Source organism: Echinococcus granulosus (assembly GCF_000524195.1).
Source record: "Echinococcus granulosus chromosome Unknown EG_S00028, whole genome shotgun sequence".
NCBI classification, from domain to species: Eukaryota; Metazoa; Platyhelminthes; class Cestoda; order Cyclophyllidea; family Taeniidae; genus Echinococcus; species Echinococcus granulosus.
Genome location: NW_020170408.1, coordinates 611,010 through 630,784, shown reverse-complemented (window position 1 = coordinate 630,784; position 19,775 = coordinate 611,010). Strand labels below are relative to the sequence as shown.

Sequence of the window (19,775 nt, the reverse complement as noted above, 5' to 3'; positions counted from 1 at the left end):
CCAATCCACGCCTGCTGCACTAGTTGAGGCGTTGTTTTCAACGTGACAGTAATGTTACACACAATCCACCTCTACCATCACGCCGTAAGTCACTTGTAAGCGATGTTGTGGGTGCAAGTATTCACAAAGGTGATGGATGAGCTTGAAGTCATCCACTTGAGAAGTGAGTGCGCCTACAGGGAATATGAATTTCAGTTAATGTCACCTAACCACCAGAGTGGTGAGGTGGCTGTCTACAAGGTGAGAGAACGGCGAGAGCCAAATGTGGACGCATATGGTGAGGGCACTGAAATTGGCGGTGTGCAACTCCATTGTGTAGGGTCTATGTGGCAGTGGCATTCATCAAGCGATTGCTGACTGCTCATATAGAGGCCAAATTGTAGTTCTCGGTTTGAAGTACATTAGGAAGGACATCATATGCCACCACTACTACTTCATAAGTATTGAAACCGCTGTACTCAAAGCATCAAAGCATTTGTCAAAGGTAATGGCATTTTCTTAATTGATAGAGAGTATATTGCTTTGAATGCATTAAAACATCTATCACTATGCTCATGTTGAATTTCCAGTTTATATTGTGGTACTTGACCCTTCCATGGCCTAGATTCCTGCCAGGAAGGGTCAGTGTAACGCAATCTTACCTTAAACTGACCTTGATTCTGGCCGGAGATTCTCTTTATTTGGTAGCTTGCTCTCAATTTGGCCTGGAATCCTGCCAGTGACTGAAGAATCCCTACATAGCTTCATGGTTCACACTTCATACCTTTCCCCATTTTTAAGCCTTTGTTGCAGTTTTTGGCCTCTTATGTCCTCTAATCTTCATGAACGTATGTATATCAATTTAGCTGATTTTTAACAGGTCCAAATCTGTTTTACTACACCTATTGTTAAGTTGGTCTTTCTTTGATTGAAGCAAATGCTTTTAATTTTGCAGTTCATCATGTCTTCTGACATTCGCAATCTCATTTTTTTGTAAGCAAACCTTTTTGCCAAATTCAACATGCTGAATTTTGTAGGCACTTCGCGACAAGTATTTGCAAAAAAATTTGTTAACTGCTGCCCTTGCCCTGTTTAAAAATATATTTGTTAAAAGGTAAAATATGCAGCAACTTTTAAAGAATAAAATATGACCTAATTTTGTCCCTTTTTTTCGCATTCCCTCTGTATTTTGTCCTGTTTAAATTGCCCTCTGTTAGCTGATTGGTTGCATGCTACTACTTTCCTAATCGCTTGTACTTTTTTTCTGCTGGCATTGACGCCAGAATTTTGGATAGAAAGTCTTATGTTGGTAAAAAAAGGAAGAGTTCGCAAGTTTTTTTTGGCTTCAGTTTGCGCTAACGATAACCCGGAACCCTAGGTAGGTAAGATTTTGTTTCTATTTGAGGATGCTTCTAATAGGCTCCTAGTGACATCTGAAGAGCATTGCATTTGAAATTGCGCTTTGCTGTTACCCCATTCCGTTCTTAGGTACGAATGCATTTTAATTCGTGAGTTGTTGTTATACCTTCTGGGCCTTAAACGTTTTCTTCTACATATTTTGATGCAAGTAATGTAGTATGCTGCCTGTATTCTCTTCCAGTCTGCCAAATTACAATTGTATACAGTGATACATGTATGTACATTTACGATGAATTACATAATATATGTTTTGAATTTATTTACTTTGATGATGTGTGCCTCCTGGCTGTTAGGTGTGGTTTACTGTGTATGCAGCAGATAGTAGCGATTCATCGTGTGGAAATGGCATGTGGGAGGACTGAGACTAACTGTACCTTCGTTGGCTCCGCTTCTTACTCCCTCGTTTCTCACTTCGTACATTTGTTTGTGCAAATGTTGATCAACGATGGTTTTCTGCCACTGCTGGCTGTTTGGGTGGCCTCACGCAGCAGTCTTGTTGGCAGTCTTGATTCTTGTGCTCATTCGCATTCAATCGTGCCATTGACTGAATTCATGCATTCTTGTAATGCACCATGCCACTTGTGTTCATGATTGCACTGAAAGGCGTAACTGGCGTGCTTTTGCACAGTACTTGAAGCATTATTGTTGTCCTAGCTACTGAATGGGGAAAGGCTGCGTGGCTGGTTGTAGTGAGTATGTGCGTAGTATTTCTACTGATTGCGAGTTGGGTAGGATATTACCACTGTTGCTGCTGTTGGGATCTTTAATTCAAGGTATGCTGGAGCCACTGCTGCCGATAAATGAAGCATACTGGATGTTGATTGATTGTGATACAGCAGGTTGCATCAAAACCCGCGTGACTGTCTTTATTATAAGTATATTTCTTACCCCCAAATAATTCTTCCTCTTCTTCTTCTTCCTATAATTTGTTTGATAATGTGGGCATGGTGCGCTTTTATGTTGGGCAGTTTTGTCGGTTCCCTCAGTTGATTTGATGTTTTTGGTAGAAGAGGCAGTAGGGAGTGCAGAAATGATACTCCTTTGTGTGAATCTGACCGTGTTTAGTGCTCCTCGTGTGACCCATCGAACGGTGTGCATGTAGTGTTGTCAAAAGAAGCATCTTGGCACGATTGCCTTTGAAATACTCATAAATAAATGAGGTGCCCAAGGGATAGTCGGCGTCATGACAAGTACTTTGTAGGCCATGTAAGTACTTTGCATCCCCTACTGTCTTGATGCAGTAGTCCCTGTGTCATCTCCAGCCTCTCTCCCTCCATCCCTGACTTTATTACTGTCACTAATAGCATTTGTTTTGCCGTTTGGCTGAGAGTTATTTGACGAGTTGTATTGGCAGCGATTGGTGCGGGTTTAATCTCGTTCGCATCTTCGTTTGCTTGCAAGCATTAAGTTTTACTTACCTACTTACTTACTTACACACTATTCGCCAGCGCGTTTGTTTGGCTACGTGGCTGCTAAAGGTTTAGGTGGAAATGTGGGCGGGCAGGCATGCAGAGGTTGGAAAATGTGCTTCGTTCTGGGTTTTTTATTGTCCTACCTGCCTGGCTAATTATTTCTCCGTCTGCTGACCTACCTTTTCGTCCTGCTGTCTATTTGTCTAATGCATGACCTCCCTACCCCTTTTCGACTCTCTTTTCCACTTTGACGGTGGCTTGAGCTGTGACGCTGGAATGTATGCATTCGCCGTCCTGCGCAGTGTGAGCGAGCCTGTCGGAATTGTTGCACCCTAGTCAGTGCCATCTGACTCTCTCTCCCTCTCCTCTTCGAGTGAGATGCTAAAAGTGGTGCCTCTCTTCGTCTTCCTCCTTCACCTCTCCCTCTGTGGCGAGTGTTTCTGGTGAGCATCGCCACATTTTTGATTACATAATTACTACTTATTGTGTGTAAGTAGGAGGTGGTAATGCAATACGCGCACTGGTACTCATATGACATGCTGATTTACTTTAATTGGATCACTGAGGTATGAGCACAAGCAATCAGTTCACTCACCCTCTCCCACCTTTCCTCGCTCCATTCTCCCTTGTCCACCCCTAGACGTAAGATACATTGTCTTTGAGTGCTATCACGTGCATTCTCCATGGCCTGGAGTTGCGAATACGCTAGACGGTGGGGTGGGTGGCCGAGTGCTGCCGGCGCTGACTGCCCTCAGGCGTAGGCCACAGTGTTGTCAGGCCTTCTAGCCCCTTAATTAACCAATCGACGTTAGGTAGCATTTGTGAGGTCCACCCTCACTATATACTCAATTGACGAGTCTCACATTGATAGACAAAGCCACGCGGTGGTCCCCTCCCCTCTCGCCTTTCCTTGCCCTCTCACCCTCTCCCTCTTCCCTTCCTCCCTTTAATCGTTTTTTGAACTTACTTGATGTTATCGTAACCCTTCTAATCACCAAATCTTCACACGAATAATAGCTGAAAAATACCAAAATGGATTATGAAATGCTCAAAGAAGGATATTTTGCTCTGAGCAGTGCTGAAATGCATAGACCGCCTTGGGATGTAATATTTATTTCTGCCTTTGAGAAAGTGGCTTTACTGTGCAGCTATGGTGGGGTAAGACCGGGTTGTTTTATCAAAAGCAAGAATAACTGCTAAATCTGCCTGAGGAGCAGATGTGAGACAGAAGGAGGTGCCAGTCCCCAACACGTGTCACACCAAACAGGTTTTGCTTCAGGGCAGACTCTCCAATTTAATGACGTTATTTGGTAGAGATTGCAATATTGATAACGTCATCCGGACCACATCCATCATTCTAATTGTGCAGCGAAGTTTGGTTTTATCTCACAACTTTGCTTGACTGGTCAACATTCTTGGTGTCAATCCAACCTGGTTTTCCCAGCTTTTTTGTGACTGTTTCTCATAAACTGCAACCCTGTCAGGAGGTCCCCCTTATCTGAGAATCTGAAATGTTGCACATGCGAGTGGAGTAAATATCCGTACTACCTCATTCCATCCAATCAAAATAACAAGAAATAAACTTTGTGGAAATTGGGAGAAACAGAGTAGAGTTATCCAGGGTCATTGTGAAGCGGTCGGGACAACATAGTCTGCATGTTAATTGTACCTACCAGGTACATTGTTTGACCGGTGAAGGCTTCACATCTGCTCGTTTTTTGCCTTCGTATCATGCCTACATGGTCTGCATAGTATCTACACACTTCCATGAAGTGAATTTCAAGCGTCACCCATTTATTTCAAAACCACCCATTTTGTTAATTCAGGTGGTCTGCATCAAAATAAGGAATTGCCCTTTTAATGCATGCAAATCCCTTTTATGATTGGCTTTTTTTATCGTGTCAATCTGCGGGATACTCTCCTAGCAGCAGCCTTCATACCGGTGAACATGGACTTTTGGAGGGCGTTTTCACTCACACCAGGCTTAAACAACATCAAATCTTTGATACGAATGACCACCTCTTCCAGCTGCTTCACCACAATGTCTGTTAACTTGGTTTGTGAGAAATCATCTTATACTTTTAAAGCCTCACTCGCGTGAAAGATATGGCCAAAGTTAGGGCTGAACAGATGAAAGAAATGCTCCTCCTCAATGCCAAACATATCATAATTAGGAGGGAAGTAATAATAAAAGGGCAAAAAAGAGAGCTTTTGCAGTATAATGGACCCAGGTGAATACTGCAAACAAAAAATTTAAATGAGGCGATGTGACAGTGTACTTGAATTTGGTGGAGGAGCTCTTAGAGGAACTGCACTGGGATTACAGGCATGGCTTGTCAAACGCTACCCGTACTCTATGCCTCAAACCACTCAGTGCAAAAGCTATGCTTGTGAAGTCATTGCGCGCCAATTAATTGCGATTTTTGTCATCGCTTTGATCACATCAGCCACTTCTTAACCCTGGGCATGAAAGTTGAACGACGAAGGTGAGATCAAGTGAGAAGCGTGGTGTTAACTTGAGACAATTCGGTATCTACTTCTTCACGCTTGCACACATTCGATGGTCACACTGGCAAAGAAGTGAAGAAAGCAAATTTGTTTGTAGCCCATACAAAAGAATGGGTTACAGCGGTTAAAAAGAAGACCTATTTAATTTGGCGGGTGGACTTTGTTGACCCACATGACCACCCGCATCGCCTGACATATAACAGTGATTCATGGAATAAGGAAGCAACCAAAATCACTAGTAAAATTATTTACGTTCAAGTAGACTCAAGTCAATAAGAAAGGGGGTCTAGCGTAGAGCATTACAGCTGTGCATCCCCGCCCCCACACCACACTGTCAATCACATCACCTCGCAGCAAACATGCATCTTGTGTGGTCACAATCACCCTCCCAGCAATCCACGTAGACAACGGCACACAACTCCACACATAACTACACAGAGTTCGTCATGGTGTAATGCGGTTTTGTACAGCTGCACTACTGTTTGGGAATGAAATGAGGTCCACGATCCAGATAAAGTAAGCAGCACGTAAAAGCCGGTCCCAACAGAAAGTCAAACAAAGTTCTCCGTATCCAATGCTGTGCTGCGATTATGATGGAGAATGTGAAGGCTAACGCCGTGTTTCCATTAGCCCACGTAGATTGACTCAATGGAGTAGATGATGCACAAGAAACCAATGTTGACGCACAAAAACAATTTGTTCAGAGCACTCACAAGCAAAAGTAAACCTCTTGTTTCCTCTGCCCTTTAAGAAAAAAGCATAAATCATACTTCACTAGTAAGTTTTAGACACCGAGTAAACCAAGCAGCAACCAAACTGCGTGACAAAGATTGTCAAGATGCTCCGATTCTACCAATTTGCCGGAAGAAGTAGGCAAATGGCAAAGAGGTTAAAGAACGCTCTGGCTGTCATGTCTTCCCAGATTTTTAAAAGTCATTTACTAAAGCCCAAAATACCCATCTCTAGATTAAATCTTGCTAATTTGTATCGCTTGGTAATTAAACCTTTCACGATTAAACTGTCAAGTGCGATTTTCAGCAGAGCCGTCTGCAATCATTCGCTTTTAGTAGTAGGGGCTCGCGAAATGCGTGTAATTGTTTAGCCACACAGTACAAAGCAACAAAATGTGTTGTTGAGTCTATTGGCATGATGTCGTGCATTGGATACTCTGCTATCCTCGCACCATGATTGAGCCCGCATAAACTGTCGGTTGAAAGTACCCGATGCAGTTGAGACTGGTTTGGTTCCCCTCTTCTCCGCTTGACTCCAAGCTTTTAATAAAAATGACTTCTGCATTCAGGAGTTGAGTGAAAATATTTCTGTTCTGTGTGTGATAAATCTGAGACCCAAACTATCAATTGGCATAGGCCAGACAGCAATTACGGTTGAGCTTTACCTACTGTGGACTGCTCCACTGTGTGATAGCAACACCATCTACTCTAGGGAAACGGCAGGACTAGTCAAGTAACTGAAAGAAGAGCCTCTTCACAACCCTTATCTACGGCGCAACGCAAGGCAGGATTTTACACCTCATGGCTTATACTACATGCTCCAAAACCGAACCTTTGGAAAAGCGCGAGGGATAGAAGGAGGGGGATATGGAGAGGGAAGGAGACGAGTGGTGGGTGGAGATAAAGATGGAGGAACCACGTCATGTCCATCCTTCTTACTCCCTTATCCACATTTTGCTAGGCGTTGGTCATTAACCTTTCTCGACATCAGATCATCAAGTGCAAAATAGAATAGAAAGTATGGCGACAAAAGGGAGGCAGACACGCAAGTGGATAATGCTGCGTTAACTTGTTTACTTTTAAAGACAGAACGCTCCATTATAGAATTTGCAAGCTAGGGTCTCGATGAAAGGATGCTAGAATGTAGTTGTGACTAATTCAGCAAACATGCTATTTGAGAAGACAACTTACTAATCCCTAGAAATTACGCCGAAAGGGAACTTTTCTTCAGTTGTTTGCGTCATTCAATGTGAGGGTAACATGTGCTCTCCTCACAATAAGGAGGTCTGGTTCTGAAGCCGCCTCTTGTGGAAAAGCAGTGCCACAAATTTGACCAAGCAACTCATACAACGACAAATTTTTAGTAAATGCCTCATTTTACTATAATTTGAAAGAGTATTGGGACATCCGCGAGGTGTGTGGATGGAGTGGTGTTTTAGAAGAACCGGTAGCAATGCAGTCAAATGAAAAGACAACTGAACAAACTTCCACACTCAAAGTAACTACAACGCACTTAATCGTGCTTCCATGGTAAATGCCCCTCTAACTTGAAAGAAGAAGGCAGCAGCTGCAAAAGCACAGCCCCTCTCCACTTTTGAGCGTAGTCTCCAACGCTCCTCGTGCTCAACCTCCCGCATCAGCCATCAAAACGCAGTCTGTGTTCCAAGGAAACACCCGCGAGCTAGCCATGCTGTTCATCAAATTTCCATGCAGCCAAGGCGATAACTGACTTTAGAGTCACTGATCCCTCTTGGCAATTCAAATAAAGAAAGAGTTTCGTCCGTTATGGGAAATGATTACAGGGACAGAGAAATGTGCTGGCCATCACGCCTATCCATAAACAGTTGAAGACGCACTGGCCTAAAAGCAAACTTATATCCGGAAGGGCGGGATTTAGCAAAGGTTCGTGAGGAAGGGTTTCGCATCTGTTCCTCCTTGCTCCGTTATTCTCACTTCGGAGCTGCCCAGTCGTAAATATTCGAGCTATACCTACTAAGTGGAGAAGTGGAAGATGTGTAGCGAGTTCATTTTATTGGTAACTTTATGCAGGTACGATAGGGAAACCTTGCAATAAAATCATTCCAGATGGCTCATGGTCAGTGTCGCTTCAGCTGTTAGTAGCTCTCCTGCAGAACAGGGACTGGAGTATTTGCCAAGGACAGACGCCAATTATAGCCCTTCCGTTTGGGGTGATAGAATCATCTCTTCAACCAGACGGTTTACTTCTTCCAGCAAAGTTCGCTACCAGATTAGTCTAGCTTCACCAGTATCGGTCGTGTGCTTGACAATATTTGTTTTTACCAGATTAGCACCTTGCCATGAGAAGATGTTCGCATACTTAAGCGAAGGCTCACAAATTTCGTTCCTTTTGTCATTGAAAATGTGGATCTTCTGCGCACAAAGTTTAACGAGATTGTTCATGAGAATGTCTACAGCTTCAAAAAGGTGACGCAGACGTCATCTGCGTCATCTTTCGGTAGCAAAGTATCTACGTTGGCCTTGGTGACTCAGTGAGTAAAAAAGGCTCCTTCTACAAAATTTAAGGCGGCTTTGGTGTGGCGTTGGAAATCAGCACCAAGTATCACGTCCCAAGCGAGTTCGAGACATGTAATAAGTTTCATTATCCAGGTTTCCCTCCCTATACACACACGCGTAATGACGCCTCCTCTTTAAGTGACATCTCCCTTCCTTCTACTGAAAATAATTTTGTAGAAGTGGAGAGAATCCTAATCCTGTTACAAAGGGTAGGATAAGCTTGGATATTTATTACTAGTCCAGCTGAACCCGGGCAGAGAAGAAAGTTGCAGGAATGTCTTTCAAGTTTATAAGGCACCTGCATATATGAATGGATGCCACTTGAGAGCAGACAGGAAAGAGAAAAGGAAGCCTTACCTGGTCTACGGGCATAGCTTGGAGAGACGGGATGCAAGAATGTTTAGGGCTTCTAGTGGATCGGGGTCGCCCGGAGTTCATGCCGCTTCTTGGTTGCGAGTTGGTCTTTTTGTCTCAGAGCTTCTCAACCGTATCAGGAGGTCGGACTCCGCGGCTAAACTGGATGGTTATGCAGTTAGTCACCTTGTTTGGAGGACAGCTACTGAAAGCACGTTCGGCTAGATGTTAAAAATTCGTAGTGTACTCTTCGTCGCTGGCGAGGGTCTGTTCTTCCCGACTGATGACGAGTTGAGCCAACGTATTGCAGCCTTACCATATCGTAGGTGATACCAGCGTCTATTGCGGACGAAAAGAAATCATGGGGGAGACCGCGGAGAATAGGGTATGTTCTTCGGCAATGGGGATAAAGATGGAGGTTAAATTTATCGGTTTTAAACCAATCTTTGAAGTTCATGTCGTCTCTGAATGAGGGAAGGTCCGCCGACTCTGCCACTTGTGTAGAATCAGGCTTGTTGATCTCCTCTTCCCTCGCTTTCACACTCTCGAGCACCCAAGCTGATTTGGTCTTGGTATGTTTATTGGTTAAAATGAATAGTGGGAGGGTGGATACAAGGTTAGGGATGCTTGGGCACAGAAAATTTCTACGGACTATGGATGTTGGCAGCTCCTCAATCACTAAAGAAAGAAACACTTAAATAACATAAGTATTACATGTGCACATGTATTTGCATTGACATGCGCATGTATCGGAGTGAGCTGACATCATTTTTGCTTCATTAATTATGAAGCACATTAAAAATTTGTTTTTTGATTTCACATGTGAAAAATTATAATGGCATACAAATGTAATGCTGGATGATTCATAAGGTTAAATTGTTCAACATGTCTTTCTCATTTCATCAATAAGACCCGGTTCTTGGCTGTTGAGGGCCCGTTTGTTATGGGGGAAAATTAAAATAAATAGTGAGTCCACATGGTGCCAATGGCGTTTCGGACCCCTAATTCGACAAGAATCTGTCTGTTTTTAACAAGGTAACATCTGATAGGCATCGAAGCATTGTTGGGCAACGTCAAATACTAATCCCTTCTTGGTCAATTAGTCCGTGCCATGTTCCGAATTGCAATTTATGCGTTGTTTTCGTGCCATTTGTGTGTAAGCAGATTCTATGTGGGTGTTTTATGCGACAATATGCCTTTACCTCTAATTCTCCTATATTTTTAATGCATGAGAAAAGTTCTATTGTTTGACTTACTATAATGTCCGCTTTAGTGTAACCTATTGTGCAAATGGGAGGCTTCGCATTGTAGGCTTTAAAGAGGCTAAAATAACCACTGCCTTTTGTAAGTGTGGTGAAATTTTTACCAGGTCTAGTCTGCTCGAGAATCTAAGGCATGCGTTGGAGCAGGTGGGCAGACATAGGAAAAGGGGCAAATGGAATGTCTTCAGACACCGCGCTGAATAGTCTGATTCAAGTTTCACCAGCTGCTTACTATTCTCGGTTTATCCCGCTTGTGCATATTTGGTTAGGGGCTTTGTTTGTTTGTTTCGTCACCGAAGTCTGTGAGTTGTTGGAAAAAGTGTATTTTTTTGCTGAGTCAGGAAGTGTGAGTTGTCAAATGCCTGTGACGCGGGTGTTGGTGGTAGTGGCCGCGAGGCCGAGGTGGTGGTCGGTGCGTCAGTAGAGGTCTGACTGGTAGCCCTTCCAGGGTTGACTGTTTGGTCAAAAATGTGTTCCTGTGACTATAAATTGACAAGAGTGCGACTTTTATGTCAGTGCTCCCTTAAATGGCGATGGTTGTGCGTCGGCCAATCCAATTCCCTCTCGATTGGACGAAAGTTTAGTGAAGCTGAGGCTGTGTTTAAACTCAATTACAAGGGAATTCTGTACCTGACATAATTGACCAGTGGGTTTCTTTCTTACAGTACCGATTACACTGTGACGATCAATGCGGGAGGGCGATTGACGGGAGCGCAGGTGACAATATACAGGAAAATGCGTTCATTGTTTGCTCAGCTCTCGGTTTTAGTTTTGGAGCCAGTAGACTGGCCTTCAAGCCATGCCAGTGGCTCGAAGCCCTTCTGTATGTGTAATGTATGTATCAACTGCCCGAGTATTATGTACTCTTTCGTCTTAGGGAAAATCGCCTGACACTACAAGCAATGTAACCGCGTTAGAAAAGGGTTGTATATCTATTGGGCAGGAATTTGTTGCTTGCACGGGAATAGTGCTTCTATATGTACTGCAGAGAAGTCCTTGTTTCCTCCCTACTGGCTAGTAGCAGAGATGAAGTACTATAAGTATACTGACAATTACTTGAGGGCTGTAGGCCACGGTAAAACAGTTGCTATGACCACGCACTACTGGAATCGCAGACTTGGACTCGGATACAGACTCAGACTCATGCTTGGGCTTTGACGAGGACTCGGTCTCAGGCTGACCCCAGTAAGCAGCTGTGTCAACAATTGCGCATACCCCTACAAAACTGTTCATTAAAATGCTTTTATAATGAACCATCGCCCATCTAGAATTTCAGTGACTTACGAACTGGTGAGCTCCACGCTTTCGTCAGCAGCCCGTTCAGATCGCACTCAATGACACGCATCCTTAAGCACATAGCAATCATTAGCTTTCACTTTCACGTATTTGATCGAAACTTTTGCGATTTATTCTGACTTTAGTCGCTGATTAAAAGCAGTCCTCATCTCTTGCTCTTTGCTACAGTGAAGGAGCTGAAAAGTGGAGAATAGCCTTGCATCTACCAGAGTAGAAAGATGGAAGGTTGAGATGCGTCAGCTCAGAATTTCTCCTATTCGGGTCAAATACCAAGTATCTTTAGTTTGTTTCCATTATTCTGCTAACATTGCTTTAGCGTTTATCAGATATGCAAAGGAAGTAAAGTCTGGAATTTGATGGAACTAGTCATTCTAATCCAGTTGTGCCGAAATCTGCAGCAAATACATTCTCATAAATAGTAGGAGCTTGGGGCAATAACCAGTGAATAGTTCATGCAAGTGACGTTTGAAGGTTGAGGCAGATAGCTTACAAACAGGCATTTCAGTGGAATCGCAAAGTGAAAAGTCTCGCAGAAGTTTAATTGGGTGAGCGTGTTTCGTCTCATGCAGACATTTGCGCTGCTTGTAAGGTCAAATTTGTGAACTTTTAACAGCCAACTGCTTCTGGACAGTAGAAAGTATGTTACGACAGTAGGTGGGTCCACATAATTCAACAGAGGCGTACTGTAATCACCTCTCGCCATTCAGTGAACTAACTAGCCAGTGGGTGGATACGGGATGAGAAAAAGACGGAGAGGCGAAGAGACGAATAGATGGGCTAACGAAGGAGCAACCCGATTTATAGATTAAGCAGTCAAACCATTTGACGCTTAGGCGGTGAGGCAGGGAGTGAGGTGCACGTAAGAGATGTAGAATGCAGGGATAGGTGGATGAAGGTTTTGAAAAGTGGACATGTGGGTGTATGCACGTGGCACTGTGTGGTGTAGTGCGACACCACGTGAAGGAAATGAGTAGAATCCATGCCAAACATCCAAGCAGGCGCGCAAAGCTGCTAATGTCCCTCAACCCACTCTCTTGCTCTTCCATGACGAGGCCTAGCCGAGTGTCCTTCACTGCTTTTCACCCTGCATATTAGACGCGACTGTGTGATGTGCTTGAGTATTTGGGAAGCAGAATCTCTATAGCCGAGACTTCATATTTTGGTAGTTGGTGAGAAAAGTAACTGCCCCAACAGGGGCTGATGGCTGGATCATGGAATGCTTGAGAGTTTCTTGTTTCCTACTTATAGGTTGCGTGACGATCTGTAAAAAACTGGCATCTGAAGAGCCGATTTCGCTGGGCTTTTGCCACTGTCGACTTTGAAGCATGTATGCACTGTCCAGACGCAGTAATACTTAGCCTAGGAAGGACATGGATGTGTGAGAACTCCATATAAATGTATGTGTAGGGGTAACGATAATGAATCCTTTTTTTGTGTGGAAGATTAAACCTTTTCTATTTGTGTTTGTTCTACGTTTCATGTTATTCTAACCGATCATTTGTACCGACTGATTAAGCAGAACTTGCAGTTGAAATTTGACATCGCTGCAATTTTTGAGGTGAAAATATGCGGGAACCCTCAAACACAATTCAAGTAATATGAATAATATGTGATCTCACACGGATGAGAAGTTATGGCACTTTGCGGGCGAAGCCAAGTGGTTTCTCAAACCGCGACATTTTTGCTTATTAGTAAATGCTGCCTTATTGCATAAATTTCAACTGAACATAAGCCGTACGCATACATCTCCTGTAGAAACGCAAAGACAAATTTACATCAACCACCTGGGCAGTTACGACTTTGGTGGAATGGAGGGTTTGCGTGCATTCTCCAACGAAAGCTGTCTTTGTGCATGCACCCAGACATCATAATGCGTTTCTTTGCAGCTAAAATTAATTGGAGTAATGGATAAGGTAAAGTATGCATTGAAGCCTCCGGAATGTCTGCGCACAAAGGCTAAGGACTATCAGTATGACTGGCAGTTTAATCCAACTGAACTAAAATAAAGTTAAATGCTTGGTGATTTCCTATTTTATTTCAGCCCCTCAAGCATTCGCTGTAGGAGCAGTAAAGTGTTCCGCATTTTGGTATTTGATGGCACCGTCAAAATAACCGCTTTTGTTTGCTGCAGTCTGGCATGGTACGATTAGCTGAATTATGCAATGCCAAGCTATCTAGTAGATGCTGCAAATACTTTTCCATTTTTGACTGTTATTTGCAAATTTAACTACCATATATAAAAGGGAAAAGATTTTGTCCTAATTTGTGACAGGGCAGTCGCTAGCGCAGTTACCTGCAGCGTGAGTTAAGGAAGATGTCTTCACTCCCCATCTAACGAAAAGCCTATCATACGGTGCTAGAAACATAAGCCCAGTTTCCCTATTTATCCATCCTTCTATCATGTATACATCCAACCTGTATGCATTTAACCGCATATTTTTATATGTCTCTGCACAAAATGTTCAGATTATTTTAATTGCGTATATTATTGAGCTTGGGGAAGAAAATACATTAACCACCTGTGAGAAATCACGAATTGAATGTGTGCTGCCTTTCTCTAATACTTAAGTGGCTATTCTCGCGTAGGCGGAGTGGTTACCGTTGGGAAGTGTATTCCCCTACATAAAATTTACTGTCACTCATGACAAAGGCCTGATTAAATGCACTAGAAATAGTTTTGACGCAGAAAAGAAAGAGACTGAATGACGCAAAGGGAATACGAACAAGATGTATCAGGCCTATGATTGTGACCTCTACTAGCGAGATACCGTGGTTTAAGAAGCCGGTAATGTGCACCGATGCTGATGATACTAATCAGTTCGGAGCTAGAGACGCTTCCTACATAGACAAAGCTAAGGGGGATTAAATTGATGCGGAGTAAGTCTGCTGGGGAGGCCACTGCCATGTGGTAGAGGGATCTGTGAAAACCTGAGCTTTGGCGTTTGCCTTCACAATCACATTTGTGGCAATTTGTTTCGCCCATGTCCGCAATGTGGCTGATGGTTCATTTCTTTCTTGATATGCTTACTGGCACATGAAAGCAGCTGTTCTGTTCAGACTACCATAAGTTTGGGCAATCAAAATTTTTGTGAGTGAGTCTGGTAGTAGAACACCTTGCATAGTGTAAGTAACGAATTGTCTCCATCTGCCATGAGGCTCTAGGTCTTTTCAATGTGCTGCTTTGTTAAGAGCGCCGCCTTTCATTCATTAACACTTTACTGTCTCTGCAGCAGATGCTAAAGAGACTGTAACTCATTAGGTATTCAATTAGCATTTACTTACTTATAGGTTTTAAATAAATTTAACTGACAGACATGCCAATAGCCCTTACCAATTGCAGACAGGCAACTTGAGAAAATGTGAACATTTTCACTTTAATTTAAGGGATGGCACAACATATAAGAAAATCCTGCACGTCCGCGACGGGTGTATTTGCGAGGAAGAACAGTTGTGATATGGTCAAGTTATTTTGCAGATGTTAAGGGGATTAAATGTTGGACATCATCGACGACAAGAAATGCGGCATAATTAATCGTGGAGAATGGAGGAGAGACACTCCTCCGCCCGCTAAATAACAAATCCAACGTAAAGTAACTTGTGCATTCAAGTTTTCCCTACACGGTGGTTTTTTTAAAAGCAGGCCAGGTCCTCTCTCAAGAATTGGGGTCGCACCGCGAAAAAGGACACAAAGCCCACACAAATCACCACGTGACTGGGATGTGAGCGAGCGCCCCACGTCGGAGCTCTGGCCATGTCGCCGAGGCGTGCGCCAATCACATAACAGCAGCCACAGCAGTAAAGCCGCACGTTAGAAGGGGTACGGTAACATCAAGTAAGTGCAAAAAAACACTATGACTAAAGGGAGGACGATGGAGGGGGGAGGGAGGGAGCACGAGGGAAGGCGAGAACGGAGGGGAGGGGACTACCTGTGGTTTTGTCTATCAACGTGAGACTCGTCAACTGAGCACATAGTGAGGGTGGACCTCACAAATGCTACCTACCGTCCATTGGTTAATTAAGGGGGTGGGAGGATGGGGGCCTGACAACAGTGTGGCCTACGCCTGAGGACAGTCATCGCCGGCAGCACTCGGCCGCCCACCCCACCGTCTAGCGGAGTCGCAGCTCCAGGCCATGGAGAAGGCCCAAGACAGAACTCAAAGACAATGCATCTTGCGTCTAGGGGTGGACAAGGGAGAATAGCGAAGGGAGAAGGGGGAGAGGAAAGGTGGGAGCGGGTAAGTGAACCGATTGCTTGTGCCTATACCTCCGTGATTCAATTAAAGTAAATCAGCATGTCATATGCATGCCAATGTGTGCAAACCACCACCACCTTCTACTTACAATGAGTAGTAATGATGTAATCAAAATGGAGCGATGTGCGCCAGAAACACTCGCCACAGAGGGAGAGGAGGAGGAGGAAGACGAAGAGACGCGCCACTTCCAGCGTCTCACTCGAAGAGAGGGAGAGAGATAGTCAGATGACACTGACTAGGGTGCAACGATTCCGACAAGCTCGCTCACACTGCGCAAGACGGCGTATGCATACATTCCGGCGTCACAGCTCAAATCATCGACGGAGAAGAGTGTACTCAAGTTCCCTTTCTGAAGGACACTGCAGCTGTTTCCACGTCCGCAAAACACGACGCACCCTACAAAAATGGGTAGCATAACAGCTTGCATAATGCAACTGTCACAAAGCAGTCGTGGGAAGACTTTGGGAAGAATGGTAATTGTGATCTTGGGTCAGAAATATGTAGATGGAAACAGTTAAGGCACAAAAGGTATAACAACAACCCACGAATTAAAATGCATTCTTACCTGAGAACAGAACAGTGTAACAGCAAAGCTCAATTTCAAATGTAATGTTCTTCAGCTGTCACTTGAAGCCTATTAGATACATCCTAAAACAAAAACAAAACCTTGCCCACTTAGAGTCCCGGATTGTCATAAGCACAAACAAAAGCCACAAAACTTACGGATTCTTCTTTTCTACCAACATGACGCTTTCTAACCAAAACTTCGGCGTCAACGTGAACAGCAAAACCAAATTAAGGCGTTTAGGAAAATGATAGTATGCAATTAACCAGTTCACCGAAATGAAAGTGAAAAATAAGGCAACTTAGGTCATGATTTTACTGTTAAAAAGGTTATCAAAAACTTCAAATTCGAATAAGAATATTTTTTGCTTTACTAAGTAAAAACGGTAGTTGACAAAATGTTTAAAAATATTTGGCTCAGAGTAAGTGAAAAAGGCTAATTATGCCGCCTTTCAACAGGCAAATGTCAAATTTGGCAAGAAATCCCGCTTATGAAAAGTTAAAATTGCCAAATGTCAAGGCACGCAATAAAATGCAAAATTAAAGCATTTGCGGAAACCAAAGAAAAACAAACAAAACACTACTTGTGCCAAAATAGATTTGAACCTCTAAAAATCAGACAAATAAAGTTGTATATACACATGAAGGTTAGAGGAAATAGGAGGCTAAAAGCTACAACAGTGGACCAAAAGTAGTAAAGGTAGTCCAAATATGAAACATGACGCAATGTAAGGACTACTCAGTTCTTGGCAGAAATCCAGGCAAGGCGAAGGTCAGGCTGTGGGGTGAGACTCCTCGGTCTCCGCGTCCCGATTCCTAGCGTTTCTATACAAGCCCGGTTGGTTTGCTTTGGACATCTTTATTAAAGACGACAAGATGTATAGGGAAAATACAATATTCAAGAAGGAGGGGAGCCGCAGTCACTAGGTAAGGGAGAGGGCGATCCAGTTACCAGGTTCGAATTTCCTGCTTGCCTCCTCCCTGAAAGGCAAATTCAAACAACATAAGTATTACAAGGCTGCTCAATGTAATGATTCCCTGGCCAGCTTTGAGGCCAGATTAAGGTCAATTGACGCCATAGCGGCAGCTTCCAGCGGGAACCCAGGCCAGAGAAAGGTCAACTACCCCTATATTAGCTGGAAATTCACCAGCTTTATCAGAGAGTAAAGTTGGTGTCAATTAACCTAAACATTTAATTGGCACTTGTCCTCGGTCGGGAGATATTGTAAGTAGACTTGAGTAAAACGTCAACTTTAAGACACTCGCTTTCACTAATTTGGCCGATTGGCCAATTTTAGCTCACCGGCACCGTCCAACAGACAAACAAATAAATAACGCAGTCAGAATATGCATTGTTGACAAATAGCAATTTCCCCCACTTCGATAAACAGCTGGTCGTGAATTCGTGAAACAGTTTTCCTGTTTTACGATCCTGCATGGACGGATGCGTTGTACTGGCCCCTTTAATGAGCCTTAGAATGACAGGCAAGTGGGACGTGGAATGATGGTGCAAGCACCACCTCACGACATCGTTGTGAATGCGCCAGTGGTTGAACACACCCAACCCTCCCTTGGCATGTGAGAGTGAGACAAGTGCTGGGCGTGGTGATTTCGCACAGGCTCCTCTATTCAAAATACGTTTTTTTAACCCAATTTAGCTTATATTAGAACAAAAGCAAGTGATGGATTGAGAGAATACCGCTACCATCCAGTTACTTTGATGCACTGAGCGCAAGTGTTTCAATCCTTATCAAGTAGTAGTGGTGATGTATGATGTCCTTCCTAATGCAGCCTAAACCAAGGGGTAAAATTTGGTCTTTAGAACAGCAGACAACAATCACTTGATGAATGCTACTACTACATAGGCCCCTCGCAAAGGATTTCCACATTGCTAATGCGAGTGCTCACACCATATGCGTCGACATTTGGCTGTCGTCATTCTCTCACCTTGTAGGCAGTCGCCGCACCACTCTGGCGGTTAAGTGACATTAGTTGATACTCATATATTCTGTAAGCACACTCAATTCTTAAGTGGATCACCTCTAGCACATTCCATCAGCCCTGTGGGCACTTGCATCCACCACATCACTTACAAGTGACTTACGACGTGCTGGTAGACGTGGATTGCGTGTAACATTACTGTCTGGTTGAAAGCAACGCCCCAGTTACTGCAGGCGTAATTAAACAAATGAAAAATTTGGTGTCTGTCTAGACTAATATGCAATTCATACATTTATTCACAACTGGCTCTGTGAAACCGAAGTTGGAGTCACGGGAGTAAAGCAATCTTATTTTCTCCTGCTTTGGTTAAGCGTGAGACTGAGTGCCAATTCAGACAGTGACTTGTAGAATTACATGTCACACATTATCACCATACGATGCTCGTTCCAGTGATTGATTGGAGCAAAACCGCCCACACCCGTTTAAGCAATTGCAAAATATGGCATTGCGAAATCTTTAACGCAGTAGCTACCTCCACCGCCATACACGAACAGCACAAAGTGGATGATTCCCCAAGCATTCTTTACTACACCTCAGTGGCAGTATGCCTGCTTTGCTTAGATGCACCTCCCAAACATATGTAGGTGGAAGTGGAAAAGAGAGGAACTGAGCCCCTTACACTGCTTATAGCGCTGGCCCATCCTCCCCTTGCAGAAGAGACATTAGCTTCTGGAAGTTGTTGACACCAAAAATTACTTGTTCAAAGTAATACGGTGAGGGCATAAAGGCACGCAAGTTTGGTAGCTGCGTATGTGGGCAACGCGATAGCCTTATCAAGGGGTAAGCTTAAATTCGGACTGTGAAAGGCTTGCCCTAATTTGACCAAGGAAATAGAGGAAGTCAAGTAAAATCTTGGCTGCAAAGCAGTCACAGAGATTGATGAACACAGACAGGTGTGTGTAAGGAAGCGTTCCACATGGATCGTGGCTGACATCGCCTCATTGCTATTTGCCAGCCTCATTCATGAGCCGCATATTGGCACACACACGAAGGAGGTGGAATGATGGCGCTAGCAACTCGTGACACCATCGCTGTAGATGTGGCAATGGTTTGGCACACTCACTCATTCGTTGGCATGTGAGTGTGTGACAAGTGTTAGGTGTGGCGATCTCGCACAGTAGTCCTCAACAAAATCAAATTTCCCACCCAATGTCATTAGATGGCAGATGTTTTCATGAAATTGAAGCAATGTTATCTCCCATTGAACAGAAAATTACCAGAATCTACCGTCTGTTTTGACACGATGTGCAAAGAGGTTCCAACTCCATTGAAATGGAAGTGGTATATGACGTTGTAAGAAGGCTAACAGCAAGGAGTAAAGAATATATTGGCAGATGTCCTCATGCACATAGTGCATTCAATTCTTCTGCCAGTAGGAAGGATGAGAGAGCAGGAATGTTTCAATTTTAATGGAATATTAGCGATGTATTATGCAAAACCGCGGTTTTGGCTTGTTTCTCG

General features: G+C 43.7%; 3 protein-coding genes across 3 annotated transcripts in view; 2 read left to right on the top strand and 1 right to left on the bottom strand. All coding sequences in view use genetic code 11, as the record gives it.

The window, feature by feature from the left end:
• Window positions 1-102: 102 nt before the first annotated feature.
• EGR_04504 (hypothetical protein) lies at window positions 103-5,045 on the top strand (the record flags this gene model as incomplete). The annotated part of the gene is made up of 3 exons (XM_024493753.1): window positions 103-315; window positions 3,147-3,253; window positions 4,898-5,045. 3 exons carry the CDS (start codon window positions 103-105, stop codon window positions 5,043-5,045), a joined length of 468 nt encoding a protein of 155 aa, XP_024351867.1.
• Window positions 5,046-10,707: 5,662 nt separating this feature from the next.
• On the bottom strand, window positions 10,708-11,545 carry EGR_04503 (hypothetical protein; the record flags this gene model as incomplete). The annotated part of the gene is made up of 3 exons (XM_024493752.1): window positions 10,708-10,830; window positions 11,302-11,417; window positions 11,485-11,545. 3 exons carry the CDS (start codon window positions 11,543-11,545, stop codon window positions 10,708-10,710), a joined length of 300 nt encoding a protein of 99 aa, XP_024351866.1.
• A 7,772-nt stretch (window positions 11,546-19,317) lies between these two features.
• EGR_04502 (hypothetical protein) overlaps window positions 19,318-19,775 on the top strand; it is a gene marked incomplete at both ends in the record, with an annotated part of 4,503 nt that continues 4,045 nt past the window's right edge. The window contains one exon of the mRNA XM_024493751.1: window positions 19,318-19,391. Within this exon, the coding sequence (XP_024351865.1) occupies window positions 19,318-19,391 (74 nt within the window). The remainder of the gene's footprint in view (window positions 19,392-19,775) is intronic.